This window comes from Hypanus sabinus, chromosome X1, assembly GCF_030144855.1.
Source record: "Hypanus sabinus isolate sHypSab1 chromosome X1, sHypSab1.hap1, whole genome shotgun sequence".
Lineage (NCBI taxonomy): Eukaryota > Metazoa > Chordata > Chondrichthyes > Myliobatiformes > Dasyatidae > Hypanus > Hypanus sabinus.
The window spans coordinates 16,175,406-16,188,849 of record NC_082738.1 but is presented as its reverse complement, the minus strand read 5'-3'; the positions used below and the strand labels follow the sequence as shown (position 1 = coordinate 16,188,849).

The following is a 13,444-nucleotide window of genomic DNA, read 5'->3' as shown; positions in this document are numbered from 1 at the left end:
TATGTCATTGATTTGGATGAAGGAATTGATGGCTTTCTGGCCAAGTTTGCAGATGATACGAAGATAGGTGAAAGGATAGGTAGTGTTGAGGAAGCAGGGAGTCTGCAGAAGGATTTAGACAGAGTAGGAGAATAGGCAAAGAAGTGACAGATTGGGAAGCATATAGTCATGGCCTTTAGTAGAAGTGTAGACTAGTTTCTAAACGGACAGAAAATTCAAAAATCTGAGGTGCAGAGAGACTTGGGAGTTCTCATGCAGGATTCCCTAAGGATTAACTTGCAAGTTGAGTTAATGGTGAGGAGGGCAAATGCAATGTTAGCATTCATTTCAAGAGGACTAGAATACAAAAGTGTAGATCTAATGTTGAGACTTTGTAAGGCACTGGTGAGATCTCACTTGAGGAATTGAGAGCAGTTTTGGGCTCCATATCCAAGAAAGGTTGTGCTGATATTTGAGAGGGTTCAGAGGTGGTTTACGAGAATGATTCCGGGAATGAGAGGATTATCGTATGAGAAGAGTTTGATGGTTCTGGAATTTTGAAGAATGTTGGGGGGGGGGGGGCGAAATCTCATTGAAGCATTGAATGTTGAAAGGCATAGACAGAGTGGATGTGGAGAGGATGTTCCCTATAATGGGGAAGTCTAGGACCAGAGGGCACAGCCTCAGAATAGAGGGACGTCCATTTAGAACAGATGAAGAAAAATTTCTTTAGCCAGAGGGTGGTGAATCTGTGAAATTCACTGCCGCGGGTGGCTGTGGAGGCCAAGTCATTGAATCTATTTAAGGTGGCGGTTGATAGATCCTTGACTAGTCAGGGCTTGAAAGGATACAGAGAGAAGGCAGGAGAATGGGGTTGAGAGGGAAAATGGATCTGCCATGGTGCAGACGATGGGCCAAATGGCCTAATTCTGCTCCCATCACTTATGAACTTATGGTCTAAAATGCAGGTATATTTAATTATTTAAATTTAAATTCTCTAGCTACCACAGTAAGAGCTGAACTCATATCCAGATTAGTTATCCAGAACTCTGGATCTTGGCCAATAATCTAACTACGATACTACCAGAATCCCTAACAGGCTGAGAAGTGGGGAATATTCTTTACTCAGAAGGTTGTGAACCTTTGGCATTCTCATTCTTAATCTCCATCCAGGCAAATCATTGCAATACACAGTTTCTACCCACTGTGTGAACTAAAGAAGCGGTGGAATTGAATGGGAAGGATAAAGTAACCAGCCGTGATCTTACACAAAAGCCAAATTTTCTCTTCCTGCTCAGAGTTCTTGTTCTTCAAGCATGTTACATTGCTCAGCACAGGTTTTGCACAGTAACCGCGAGCCCTTTCAGTGCAAACTCCCTGGAAATCTTTACTACCTACCAGAAATGTTTGCTGCCTTGGCCCTGGGATATTAAACAGTGAGTTGGTTAGAAGGATGGTGATTTGTGAAGGAGCAAACCACAAAGGAGGTCAAGAGCAAGGAAGTTGCTGCAGATGGATAAAAAATCCAAGACAACTTCTTGAACTGTGAGGCACCCCTGGGCTTGTACTTGTGATCCGAATCAGTGTTCCTCTGCTAACATAAGCAAATGTACAGATAAGATTTTATTCTGATGCTTTTCCTGATGATTAAATCATGCAATAGTTCCAAGGCTGAGTGAATATCATGGGTTCTCTGAGAGGCTGTACAACTATAACTTTTTGAAAACCTACTGTCAATATTCTACAACCCATTAAATATATTTGCCTCAAACATCACAGCAAACTACACAGTGAAATCAGATAGCCACCATTCAAACTGCAAGAGGCAATGGATTCAGTGGATTAAAGAATCCATAAAAAAGCAGCACAGTTGCCTTGCTATAGATCAGTTTACATAATCAGAATACTTTCCAGTGGTGGGTAAATTAATGGAAGGTATTCTTAGAGATAGTATTACTAATTATCTGGATAGACAGGATCTGATTAGGAGTAGCCAGCATGGATTTGTGCGTGGAAGGTCATGTTTGACAAACCTTATTGAATTTTTTGAAGAAGTTACGAGGAATGTTGACGACGGTAAGGCAGTGGATGTAGTCTATATGGACTTCAGCAAAGCCTTTGACAAAGTTCCACATGGAAGGTTAGTTAAGAAGGTTCAGTCGTTAGGTATTAATGCTGGAGTAATAAAATGGATTCAACAGTGGCTAGATGGGAGATGCCAGAGAGTAGTGGTGGATAATTGTTTATCGGGATGGAGGCCGGTGACTAGCGGGGTGCCTCAGGGATCTGTTTTGGGCCCAATGTTGTTTGTAATATACATAAATGATCTGGATAATGGGGTGGTAAATTGGATTAGTAAGTATGCCGATGATACTAAGGTAGGAGGTGTTGTGGATAATGAGGTGGGTTTTCAAAGCTTGCAGGGAGATTTATGCCGGTTAGAAGAATGGGCTGAACGTTGGGAGATGGAGTTTAATGCTGAGAAGTGTGAGGTTCTACATTTTGGCAGGAATAATCCAAATAGAACATACAGGGTAAATGGTAGGGCATTGAGGAATGCAGTGGAACAGAGAGATCTAGGAATAACAGTGCATAGTTCCCTGAAGGTGGAGTCTCATGTAGATAGGGTGGTGAAGAAGGCTTTTGGAACGCTGGCCTTTATAAATCAGAGCATTGAGTACAGAAGTTGGGATGTAATGTTGAAATTGTACAAGGCATTGGTAAGGCCAAATGTAGAATATTGTGTACAGTTCTGGTCACCAAATTATAGGAAAGATATCAATAAATTAGAGAGAGTGCAGAGACGATTTACTAGGATGTTACCTGGGTTTCAGGACTTAAGTTACAGAGAAAGGTTGAACGAGTTAGGTCTCTATTCATTGGAGCGTAGAAGGTTGAGGGGGGATTTGATCGAGGTATTTAAAATTTTGAGAGCGATAGATAGAGTTGACGTGAATAGGCTGTTTCTATCGCGAGTAAGGGAGATTCAAACGAGAGGACATGATTTGAGAGTTAGGGGGCAGAAGTTTAAGGGAAACACGAGGGGGTATTTCTTTACTCAGAGAGTGATAGCTGTGTGGAATGAGCTTCCTGTAGAAGTAGTAGAGACCAGTTCAGTTGTGTCATTTAAGGTAAAATTGGATAGGTACATGGACAGGAAAGGAGTGGAGAGTTATGGGCTGAGTGCGGGTAGGTGGGACTAGGTGAGATTAAGAGTTCGGCACGGACTAGGAGGGCCGAGATTGCCTGTTTCCGTGCTGTGATTGTTATATGGTTATATGGTTACTGCCCTATCTAGACTATGTTGTACATTACCACCAAATTCACTTGGTGTGAAATCTAGAAATGATCATTAATTGCACGACATGCTCACCAGAGATACTATTTGGTAAACTCTAAATTGCTATGTGTGAACTGCAATCAAAACATAGCAACACAAAAAGGGATAGGCATTTTCTTTAATCCAGTGTGAAGGGGTACATTTTTGTAACCTTAAGGTGCGGATGGGGGCTCAATTTAATGTTTCATCTGAAAGTCAGCTTGTCTAACAGCACAGCATTCTCTGTGTACTGCTTGGACTCTGTGTTTGGTCTCTGAAGTGGGAGTTGAATTCACAAACTTCTGACTTAAAAGGTGAGAGGGCTACCAACTGAAAACAAGATAATTCCCCAAAACACATACACTCAGTGGCCACATTATTAGGTACCTCCTGTACCTAATAAAGTACCCACAGAGTGTATGTTCGTGGTCTTCTGCTGCTGTAGCCTATCCACTTCAAGGTTTGTTGTGTTGTGCGTTCAGAGATGCTCTTCTGCACACCACTGTTGTGAAGTGTGGTTATCTGAGTTACTGTCACCCTCCTGCCAGCTTGAACCAGTCTGGCCATTCTCCTCTGACCTCTCTCATTAACAAGGGCACTCATTGGATTTATTTTTTGTTTTTTGCACCATTCTCTGTAAATTCTGTTGTGCATGGAAATCCCAGGAGATCAGCCGTTTCTGAGATTGTCAAACCACCCCATCTGGGGCACCAACAAACATTACATGATCAAAGTCACTTAGATCACATTTCTTCCCCATTCTGGTGTTAGTCGTAAAAAATAACTTCTTCTTCTGGTAATGTTTAATGGCAGTTGGCAGACCAATGTAAGGAGCATTAACGAGCATCATTCAAGCACACTAAATACTTTCCTTCCAGAAAGTCTTCCCCACCATCCCTTTCACATTTGTGTCATTACAACCCCACATAGTACTTATGAGCATTAAAATCCCCTGACCATCAGCTAACAAATGTTTAGCATTCCATTGTGAGATAAGAACAAAAGGAAAAAAAATTAACAACCCTTCTCGGACCATTAACTAACAAACTTCTAGCATTCCATTGTAACAGAAAAAAGGAAAAAAAGTCAAGAAAAAAGCATCAACAACTTTTCTTTGAAGACTGGATATTATTTACCCTTCCTTGTGAAGCATCTTCAATAACTTCTAGAGTTAAGTCTTTTATCTCCTGATGTTTTTCTGCAGGCTTTAATACAATATTAATTTTTTCTGTCTTTGAATTTGCCACGAGAGTAACAAATTTTACTTTATCAACAATCAACGAATCCTTTGTTAAAAAATCATGCCTTCGCACACTGACTGTAATCTATCTGTACTCTGGATATTAATAGGTCCCATTGACACCGCCTTCTGTACTTTCTGCAGAGCCTTTGCATATGTAATGCCAATTTCCAGCCTAATACACTGCACTTCCAGTGTGTCCTTATATACAGGCCACCCTGCATAAGCACAGCTATGTTCCCCTCCACAATTGCTACATTTTGGACTAATGCCTTCTTCACAATTACCATAATTATGTTCTCCAGCACATCGACAACACCACTTTTTACCCCTACACACAGCTGCTACATGACCAAACTTCTGGTACTGAATACATTTCAGAGGGGGCGGCACATAGACTTGAACCATAAAATTCATATAACCAAAATTAACCCTATCTGGCAACTTTTTTCATCAAATTTAATCAACACTAATAAGCTATCTAGAGACACGCCTGTGATTACTCCCTAAAATCATTGTCGTTCGAAATAATTCCTTGGTGTTCCTTTTATTCCTCTCACAGCCTTTAACTGCAAACCATTGTAACACTGCTTACCATCTTTACAAAACACTAAGAGTGTCTTGTCTCTTAAAGGTTTTGCACCCACAATATCTCCTTTTTTTTTCAAATCTTCAGCTAATCTAATCTCATTGATATCAGAAACAGGTCTCAAAACTCACAATACCTTAAACGCTTTGTTCCATCCTTTATTTAAATCCTGTCTTTTGCATTCATCACTGGACAATAAGTCACTACAATCCTCAATACACTGCTTGTTTTTTCATTTCCCAGAAACCTTCCATATGCCTTCCTATCACACAATACCATCTCCTGTTCACTACCTCAGTCTTCTTTGTAATTTCCTGTCATCTCTACCAATACCACCCCCCACCACCCCCCATGCCTGAGAACACCTTCTAAGAGCAGCCTCATCCTTTGCTTTACTAAACTCAACATCCAGCTGAAAATCCAAGTACCCATCCATTCCAACTGAACCTCTTGACCATGCTTTTATGCATTGAGTAACATGATTGGCTGATGAGATATATACATTAATGAGCAGGTGTACATGTGTACCTAAAAAAGTGACAACTGAATGTATATGTGGAAGTGGTAGCAGCTTTAACTTAGGAGTAACTCAGCAATGCTTTCAAAAGCCTTCATCACTCCTTGGGTCTACAGGCATGGTCGACAGATGTGACTGGGATAAGTCTCCAGAGCATTGTATTATAGACCCTGTAGAGGGGTGGAAAGGACATCAAACTGGACTACGTAATATTTAGAATCATAGAATGATCCAGCACAGGAGGAGACCTTTACACCCACCTGTGCTGTCTCCTTTATTGAGTAATTCAATTAGTTCCACTCCCCAAAGCCCTGCAAGGATTTCCTCTTGAAGGTTTTAGTCATTTCTCCTTTGACAACTGCTTCCATTTTTTCCTTCAACCGAAATTATAAAGAAACTTCATTTCTTTATTTAAAAATAAATATGTATCTAGAAGAACCCCATCAGAGCTATTAATTCAAAGCAAGAAGGGATTACATTTCCATACCCTAATGATGTTCCAAAATTATTGGAGTACCTTACTATGCTCCCACAGTGTGACAATGACCAAGACATCTGTTCTAATGATGTTGATGAGAGGATAAATGTTGGCCAAGACCCCACAGAAAACTTCCCCTACTGCTGTACTTCAAAATAGTGTCCAAAATAACAGGTAGGACCTCATCCAACAGCATAGTATTTCCCTCAATACCACACTGAAGTGTTGGCCTTAACTTTTGTACTCTAGTCTTTGGAGTGGGACTTGAACCCACAATCCCTTCTGTTTTATAAGTCCTCATTGTTGTTTCATTGGTTCCTAAATAGACTACTAGGTGGAGCAGCCGAAGGGAAGGGAGGGATATAGGGTCTGTGAGACTTGTGAGGAGTTAGGCAAGGGGGTGGGAGAGTGCTGTGGAAGCCAGACTTGTCTATCTACTAACAACAGCCATATACAGTTGACCAATTTATCAAATTACCACAGGCGATGAAAGGAGCCAAATTAGGGAACAAAAACACACAAAGTATGCTGGAGGAATTCAGCAAGGTAGCATCTATGGAGAGGAATAAACAATTGATGCTTCAGGCCGAGACCCTTCACCAGGACTGGAAAGAAAGAAGGCAGAAGCCAGAATAAGAAGTTGGGGGCAGGAGGAGGAGGAGTACAAGCTGGCAGGTGATAGATGAGATCAGGTTAGGGGGAGGGTGGATAAAGTGATAAGATGAGAAGTGATAGGTGGAAAAGGTAAAGGGCTAAAGAAGAAGGAATCTGGTAGGAGAGGACAGTGGACCATAGAAGAAAGGGAAGGAGGTGGGGCACCAAACCGAGGTGATGAGCGGGTGAGGAGAAGGGGCAACCAGAATAAGGAATGGAAAAAGAGAGAATGAGGGAGGCAGAGAAATTACTGGAAGTTAGAGAAATTGATGTTCATGCAGTTAGACTGCAGACTACCCAAACACAATATGAGGTGTTGCTCTTCTAAACTGAGTTTGGCTCATTGTGGCAGTAGAAGATGCTTTGGACAGACATGTCAGAATGTGAATGGGAAGTCAAAATGAAATGCGTAACCACCAGGAGATCCTGCCTTTTGCATCAGGCAGAGCGAAGGTGCTCGACAAAGCGGTCCTCCAATCTTCCTCATTCTGTACTTCATCCCCTCCCCCCACACCTTATTCGGGCTTCTGCTCCTTTCCTTTCCAGTCCTGATGAAAGGTCTCAGCCTGAAACGTCAATTGTCTATTCCTGTCCATAGATGCTGCCGGACAGGCTGAGTTGTTCCAGTATTTTGTTTGTTGCTCTAGATTTCCAGAATCTCTTGTGTTTATGTTCTCTTGATCAGGAGGAAGCCTCCAAGAAGACAGCACATTTGTCACACAGTACAACCATCTGCTCAAGATAGCTGGACTCAAAATTAAAAAAAACTCTTTTTTTTTGTTAATGAATTCTCCAAGGCATTCAGCTATGTCAAATTGGCAAATACTTTATCCCACTTGTTGCTCAACTCTATTTTTACTGCCATTTTGTTCCCTCCACCCCTCTCTATATTGCTGATCAGTGGCAAATCCTCTAAGGGCCTTAAATAGGAGGACAGCAGCAATTAAATTGCTTAGCTAATTGGTGGACAGTCTTGGCCAGGGCCAGCCTGGGAATGGGCATGCCTGATGGAATTCTGGAGGAGGAAATGATTCAGATTTCCAGCTTGCTGGTGGTTGGAGATTAAATTTAAACTCCAGAGAACAGTGTCCTGTACAGCTTTGAAAACATGGAATTTTCACATGATAGCAGGAGCCAAAGTTACTGCAAGCCCCCCAGTAACACTTCGCAGGTCTCAGAATGTGCAGCAGCCAACTACAAATTCTTTAAGCTATATATAGTGTGTGTGTGTGTGAGTGTGTGTGTGTGAGTGTGTGTGTGTGTGTGTGTGTGTGTGTGTGTGTGTGTGTGTGTGTGTGTGTGTGTGTGTGTATGTGTGTGTGTGTGTATGTGTGTGTGTGTGTATGTGTATGTGTGTATGTGTATATATATATAAAAAACTATTCCTAATTGCATCTGAAGTGAGTGGATTCCTGAGTTATTTTCAAAAGGGAACTTGCTGTTGGCCTGGAATAACATATAGGCCAGACTAGGTAACAACATTAATTTATTCCCTTTAGTGAATCAGGTGGGATTTTTACAATAATACATGTGATTACTGTCATCAGATTTTCTTTAAACCAGATTTGTTTAATTACTTGAATAATACTTTCTCCAGTGACTGTGGTGTGATTCAAACTCAAACATCTGGCTCAGTAGTCAAGATCTCTGGATGTAAGCCTAGCAATTTAACTTCTATGTTACTGTAGTTAATGATGACTGGAAAGCGGGACAGTGCAACTTCTAGAGCCAGGGCTTGCTGTAGTTGTGGTGCACTGATCATGCAGTACAGTAGACAGCCAGCTGTGGTAAAGAGGGATCTGATCCTTTTGGCTACATTTTGGTTTTACAAATTTAATTCCATCACACCTGCAATATACCATATCCAAAATAATAAAACCTGCTCCGGTATTTGTAGGGAGGGTTTGGAAGAGGAATTGGAGATTAGAAATAGTAACAGACTATAGGAAGAGAGTCAAGTATTTATCCTTGGAAGAGTGTGGAAGCTGATAGGACTGGCGGTCAAGGGGTTAAAATGTAGAACATCTACCAGTATCCATTCACAGGCAATCTGTTAATTTGGAAAGAAACAAGAGATACAGAAGGCAAAAAAAAACTCACTGCAGAAAACTCTTTAGACAAGCCGGACCTCCTGATAAACTTCTTAAAACATTTAAACTGGCTTGAACAAATTGAAAGGAAAATAAGCTGTGTTATAAGCAATTAATATGGGAACATTTGGCAGCTTTGATGTTGCCCAGGGTGAGACACAATTCAAAGAAGAGTTTCCATGTGATGAATTTGTGGCTGCAGATCACTAACTGTGATTGAATCTCTGCAGCTGTGTTCACAGTTGTCCATGCTGTTTGGTAGTCCTGCCATTCTTCCCATGAGCCTTTGTCCCAACACACACCAAACTTTGTCTCTTACTATAAATAACTGACCTAAAAGCAGTGTTCAATTGTCATCTTCAGCCCACAGGAGTAATGCATTTCAGTCTAGTGCTAAGTTCCAATTTGAAGTCAATGGCTGTTAGAAAGAAAATCCAGGTCAACAAGACAAACACCATACTATTTGCCAGTTGATCATGAGCACCTAAAATACTTTAAAGTCACCTGCATGCTGACTGGTGTTTGGCCATGGCACTGAGCATCTGGCTTGCTATGTTGTCTTGAGGACTACAAGCACAGAAAACATCCTTGCATCCCGATGCCACTGCAGGAGCTAAAGGCTTGGACAGAAGAAGCCACTGCAGGTTAATTCCACCCATCGATTTCCACACATTTAATGAAAATAAAATACAAGCACATGACTACAAAAGCTGCTAAGTAATAGACTAAAACGTAATTAAGGAGAAAACAGAGTGAGAATATTTGAGGGTAATGAAAACAAGGAATTTAGGAAATGCTCAGCAGATCAGGCTACATCTGTGAAGAGCAAAATAGAGTCAATGTTTCATATCAAAGACTTTTAATCAGACGAATGTTCTGATGAAAGATCATCAATCAAATGTTAATCCTGTTTTCTCTCTCTCTCTCTACAGATGCTGACTGAACTTCTGAAAGTTTCTAGTATTTCAATCTTATCTCAGATTTCCAGCATCTGCAGTAATTTTGCCTGTGCATGTCAAAAATCAGATACAAACATCTGTGTGGCCACTTTTAAGTGTTTATCAGGGAGGATGACAGGAGTTTACAGAATTAAATCAACAATGCCAAACATCAGAAAATTTGTCTGTTCAAATAGCTAACCAAGTGAGCATATCAAATAAAGCAACATCTTACCTTGGATTCACATTTCTTGTGACTTGCTAACTTGCAGACTGGAGGAGAAAGAAAACAATGTGTCAATCATTGAGGAAATTAGGTTCTAGATAAGATAGTAGACTCTGTAATCGTTGGTCAATCACTTTTTCAAACTTTTCTTATTGTAAATTATAGTAATTTTTATGTATTGCACAGTGCTGCTGTCACAAAATAACAATATTTCATGACACATCAGTGGTAATAAACCTGATTCTTTCCTTCCCCCACTTCAGGTCTCAAACAATCTATTGGGTTCACTTTTCTGATTCAGGATTATTGGAAAAGAATCACTTAAAGTCACCAATATTAGGGCTGCATTCATTTCATATGCAAAGTGCATTTGTTAATATCATCTCCCATGCCTGTTATACAATCTGGCACCCAATTTTCAAGTGTCTGTTGGGTTGAGACCTCACAATACATGCCCAGAGAGCAAAATTCTGAAGAGGCAGTTGCAGGGACCACGGAACTGTTGTTCTCAGTGGCACAGAAGCAGTACAAGATGGTGACTATTTACAATCTGGTAAACAACAGGATCCGGTCAGATTCAATCCTAGTAAAACTGGGCTTCAAAACCCAGCTAGAGTAGACACTATGTACCATTTACAGTATGGAACTGTGGTCTAGTTTAGTCATTAGTTCTGTGGCAGATCATAAATTGTCATTGGAAGGAACCTCTCAGCTAGCACTCTGTAAATATGATTAGTGAGTTCATACTCTATTAAAGGTCATTATATGTCATTTCCTTTCTTTGTCTTGTTAATTAGAATTCTGCTCTGCTGTGTGTATGCCAGGTCTTCCTTCTGCCTCTGGCATGCGAGCTGGAAAACCAGTTTTCAGCTACTCACGGCAAAATCCCAGTGAGGGCCTCCTTATCTCTCCCAGGCCTCTGTCTGACTGAAACAAGAGTACTGTACACTATTGACAAAACTAGCAAGGTGAGTTCTGTCCATCCACGCTATTACTAAAATACACCATTCCCACCTCTGTAAAGTCGCACAACTCCACTCTTCCTTGCCTCCGTTGCTGAAATCCTCTTCCACAAGGATCCTCTGATTCATTTTACACAAGGCAACCCTGACCTTTCCACTTCCTTCCTGAGCATATCCAGAACCCAGCTGTGTGTACCTTAGCTCACATTGATATCATACCAGTCCCATCCTGACACCTAATTAAGAAATTCGCTGTTTAAAAAAATTCTCATTCTTGCTTTCAATCCTTTGCGTCCTTTCTCTCTCACTAATCATTTTCACAAACCTCCAAGATCACGTTAAGATTCCAAGATCACTCCCAGAGAGGACCTGGGGACATCTTACTATATTAAAGATGCTATTGAAATGGATGTTGCCTTCAATGGGCTAGTGAAATTGGCAATCTTCAGTATCTCTTCTTTTCCTCGTCCTTCAACCTCTAGTTGGTCTGTTTCTCCTGCTTCTTCCCTCTCCAGGCTTCCATTTGTGTCAATCACGCCCCTCCAAATATTTGTGACTTTATAATTCAATGGTTTAGTGGTCCCCATTCTACTGATATAAACTTTAACAGTACAAGCTGATATACACTGATGTAAGTGCTTTGAGAGGTTGGTCATGGCTAGAATTAACTCCTATCTAAGCAAGGACCTGAACCCGCTGCAATTTGCTTACCGTCACAATAGGTCAACAGTGGATGCAATCTCACTGGTTCTCCACTCGATCTTGGATCACCTGGATAATAGCAATACTGTCTAAGGTCCTCTAACCTCTCCTATCAGATTCCCCATCCTCCAGCCCTTTGTCTCTTTTACCAATTAACTTCTCAGCTCTCTACTTCACCTCCTTTCCCTCTCCCAGTTTCACCTACCACCTAGTACTTCTTCCTCCCCTCTCCCCACCTTCTTACGCATTTCTCATCTCTCCTTCCAGACCTGATGAAGGGTTTAGGCCCTAAATGTCGACTGTTTACTCTTTTCATAGATGCTGCCTGGCCTACTGAGTCCTTCCAGCATTTTGTGTGCATTGCTCTCTACACCCATGACTGTTTGGCTAGGCACAGCTCAAACACCATCTTTCAATTCACCAATGACACAACTGTTGTTGACAGAATCTCAGATGGTGATGAGGAGGCATACAGGAGTGAGATAGATCTGCTGGTTGAGTGGTGTCACAACAAAACCTTGCACTCAATGTCAGTATGACCAAGTAACAAATTGTGGACTTCAGGAAGGGGAAGTAAGGAGAACACACAGCAGTCCTCATTGAGGGGTCAGCAGCTTCAAGTTGCTGATTGTGTCGACATCTCTGAGGATCTATCATGGTCCCAACATATTGATACAATTATGAAGATGGATGTATTTCATTAGGAGTTTAAGGAGATTTGGTGTGTCACCAAAGACTCTAGCAAATTTCTACAGAAAGTATTCTGACTGATTGCATCACTGGCTGTTATGGAGGCCCAGGATCATAAAAAGTTGCAAAGTGTTGCAAACTCTGCGAGTTCCATCATGGCACTAGCTGCTCCACCATCAAGGAAATCTTCAAAAGGCAATGCCTCAGGACAGCATCCATCATTAAGGATCCACACCACCTGGAACATGCCCTCTTCTCATTGCCACCACTAGGGAGGAGGTACAGGAACCTGAAGACACACACTCAATATTTTAGGAACAGCTTCTTACCTTCTGCCATCAGGTTTCTGAACGGTCCATGAACCCATGAACAATACCTCAGTATTTTGCACTACTGTACTTATTTACTATATTTCTTATTGTAACTTATAGTAATGTTTATGTATTGCAATGTTCATGTTTTGCTGCCAGTAAACAACAAATCTCATGATGCATGTCAGTTCAATTCATTTTTAATTCCAGATTTATTTCATTAACTAAATTTAAATTATCTCTGTGAACCCAGTATTTATGATAACAAATCTTCCATTTCATTCTCTCTGTACCGCCAGCCATTTTCTGCAACTTAGAACATTATTTATTTCTAACTTCTCCAGTTCTATTAAAATCATTGACCCGAAGGGTTAATTCAGTCTCTCCACAAATACTGCCTGATTTGCTGAGTTTTTCCATTAGTTAATAAGTATTTTGATAAATCATGGAAGACTCAATAGAAATAAAAGCCTTTTCTATTTATCAACATTTTCAGCTCCAACCATGCTAAAAAACATCCTGAATGCTGTATCAAGAAATTCCTTCAGAAGTCTCAAGCTTGATGTGTCAGTTGTTTTCCTAGATTGAAGCCCCTTTGTTCCAACTCAACCAGAAAGGAAACAATTTCTCTACATTCAACCTATCAATAAATATACCCCAATCTGTTGAACCAGCTAAGCAAGTGGTCAACGTTGGCCTCGATAATCCACCTCTTTTACATCATAGCTAGGACATTTGTGTTTTCAGGT

General features: G+C 40.9%; 1 protein-coding gene across 7 annotated transcripts in view; it reads right to left on the bottom strand.

Annotated features, from left to right (window-relative positions):
* Positions 1-13,444, bottom strand: part of LOC132384632 (tensin-2-like) — a 259,306-nt gene that overhangs the window by 120,168 nt on the left and 125,694 nt on the right. For all 7 annotated transcript variants that reach the window (XM_059955932.1, XM_059955933.1, XM_059955938.1 and 4 more), the window contains one exon: positions 10,040-10,077. In XM_059955932.1, the coding sequence (XP_059811915.1) occupies positions 10,040-10,077 (38 nt within the window). The remainder of the gene's footprint in view (positions 1-10,039; positions 10,078-13,444) is intronic.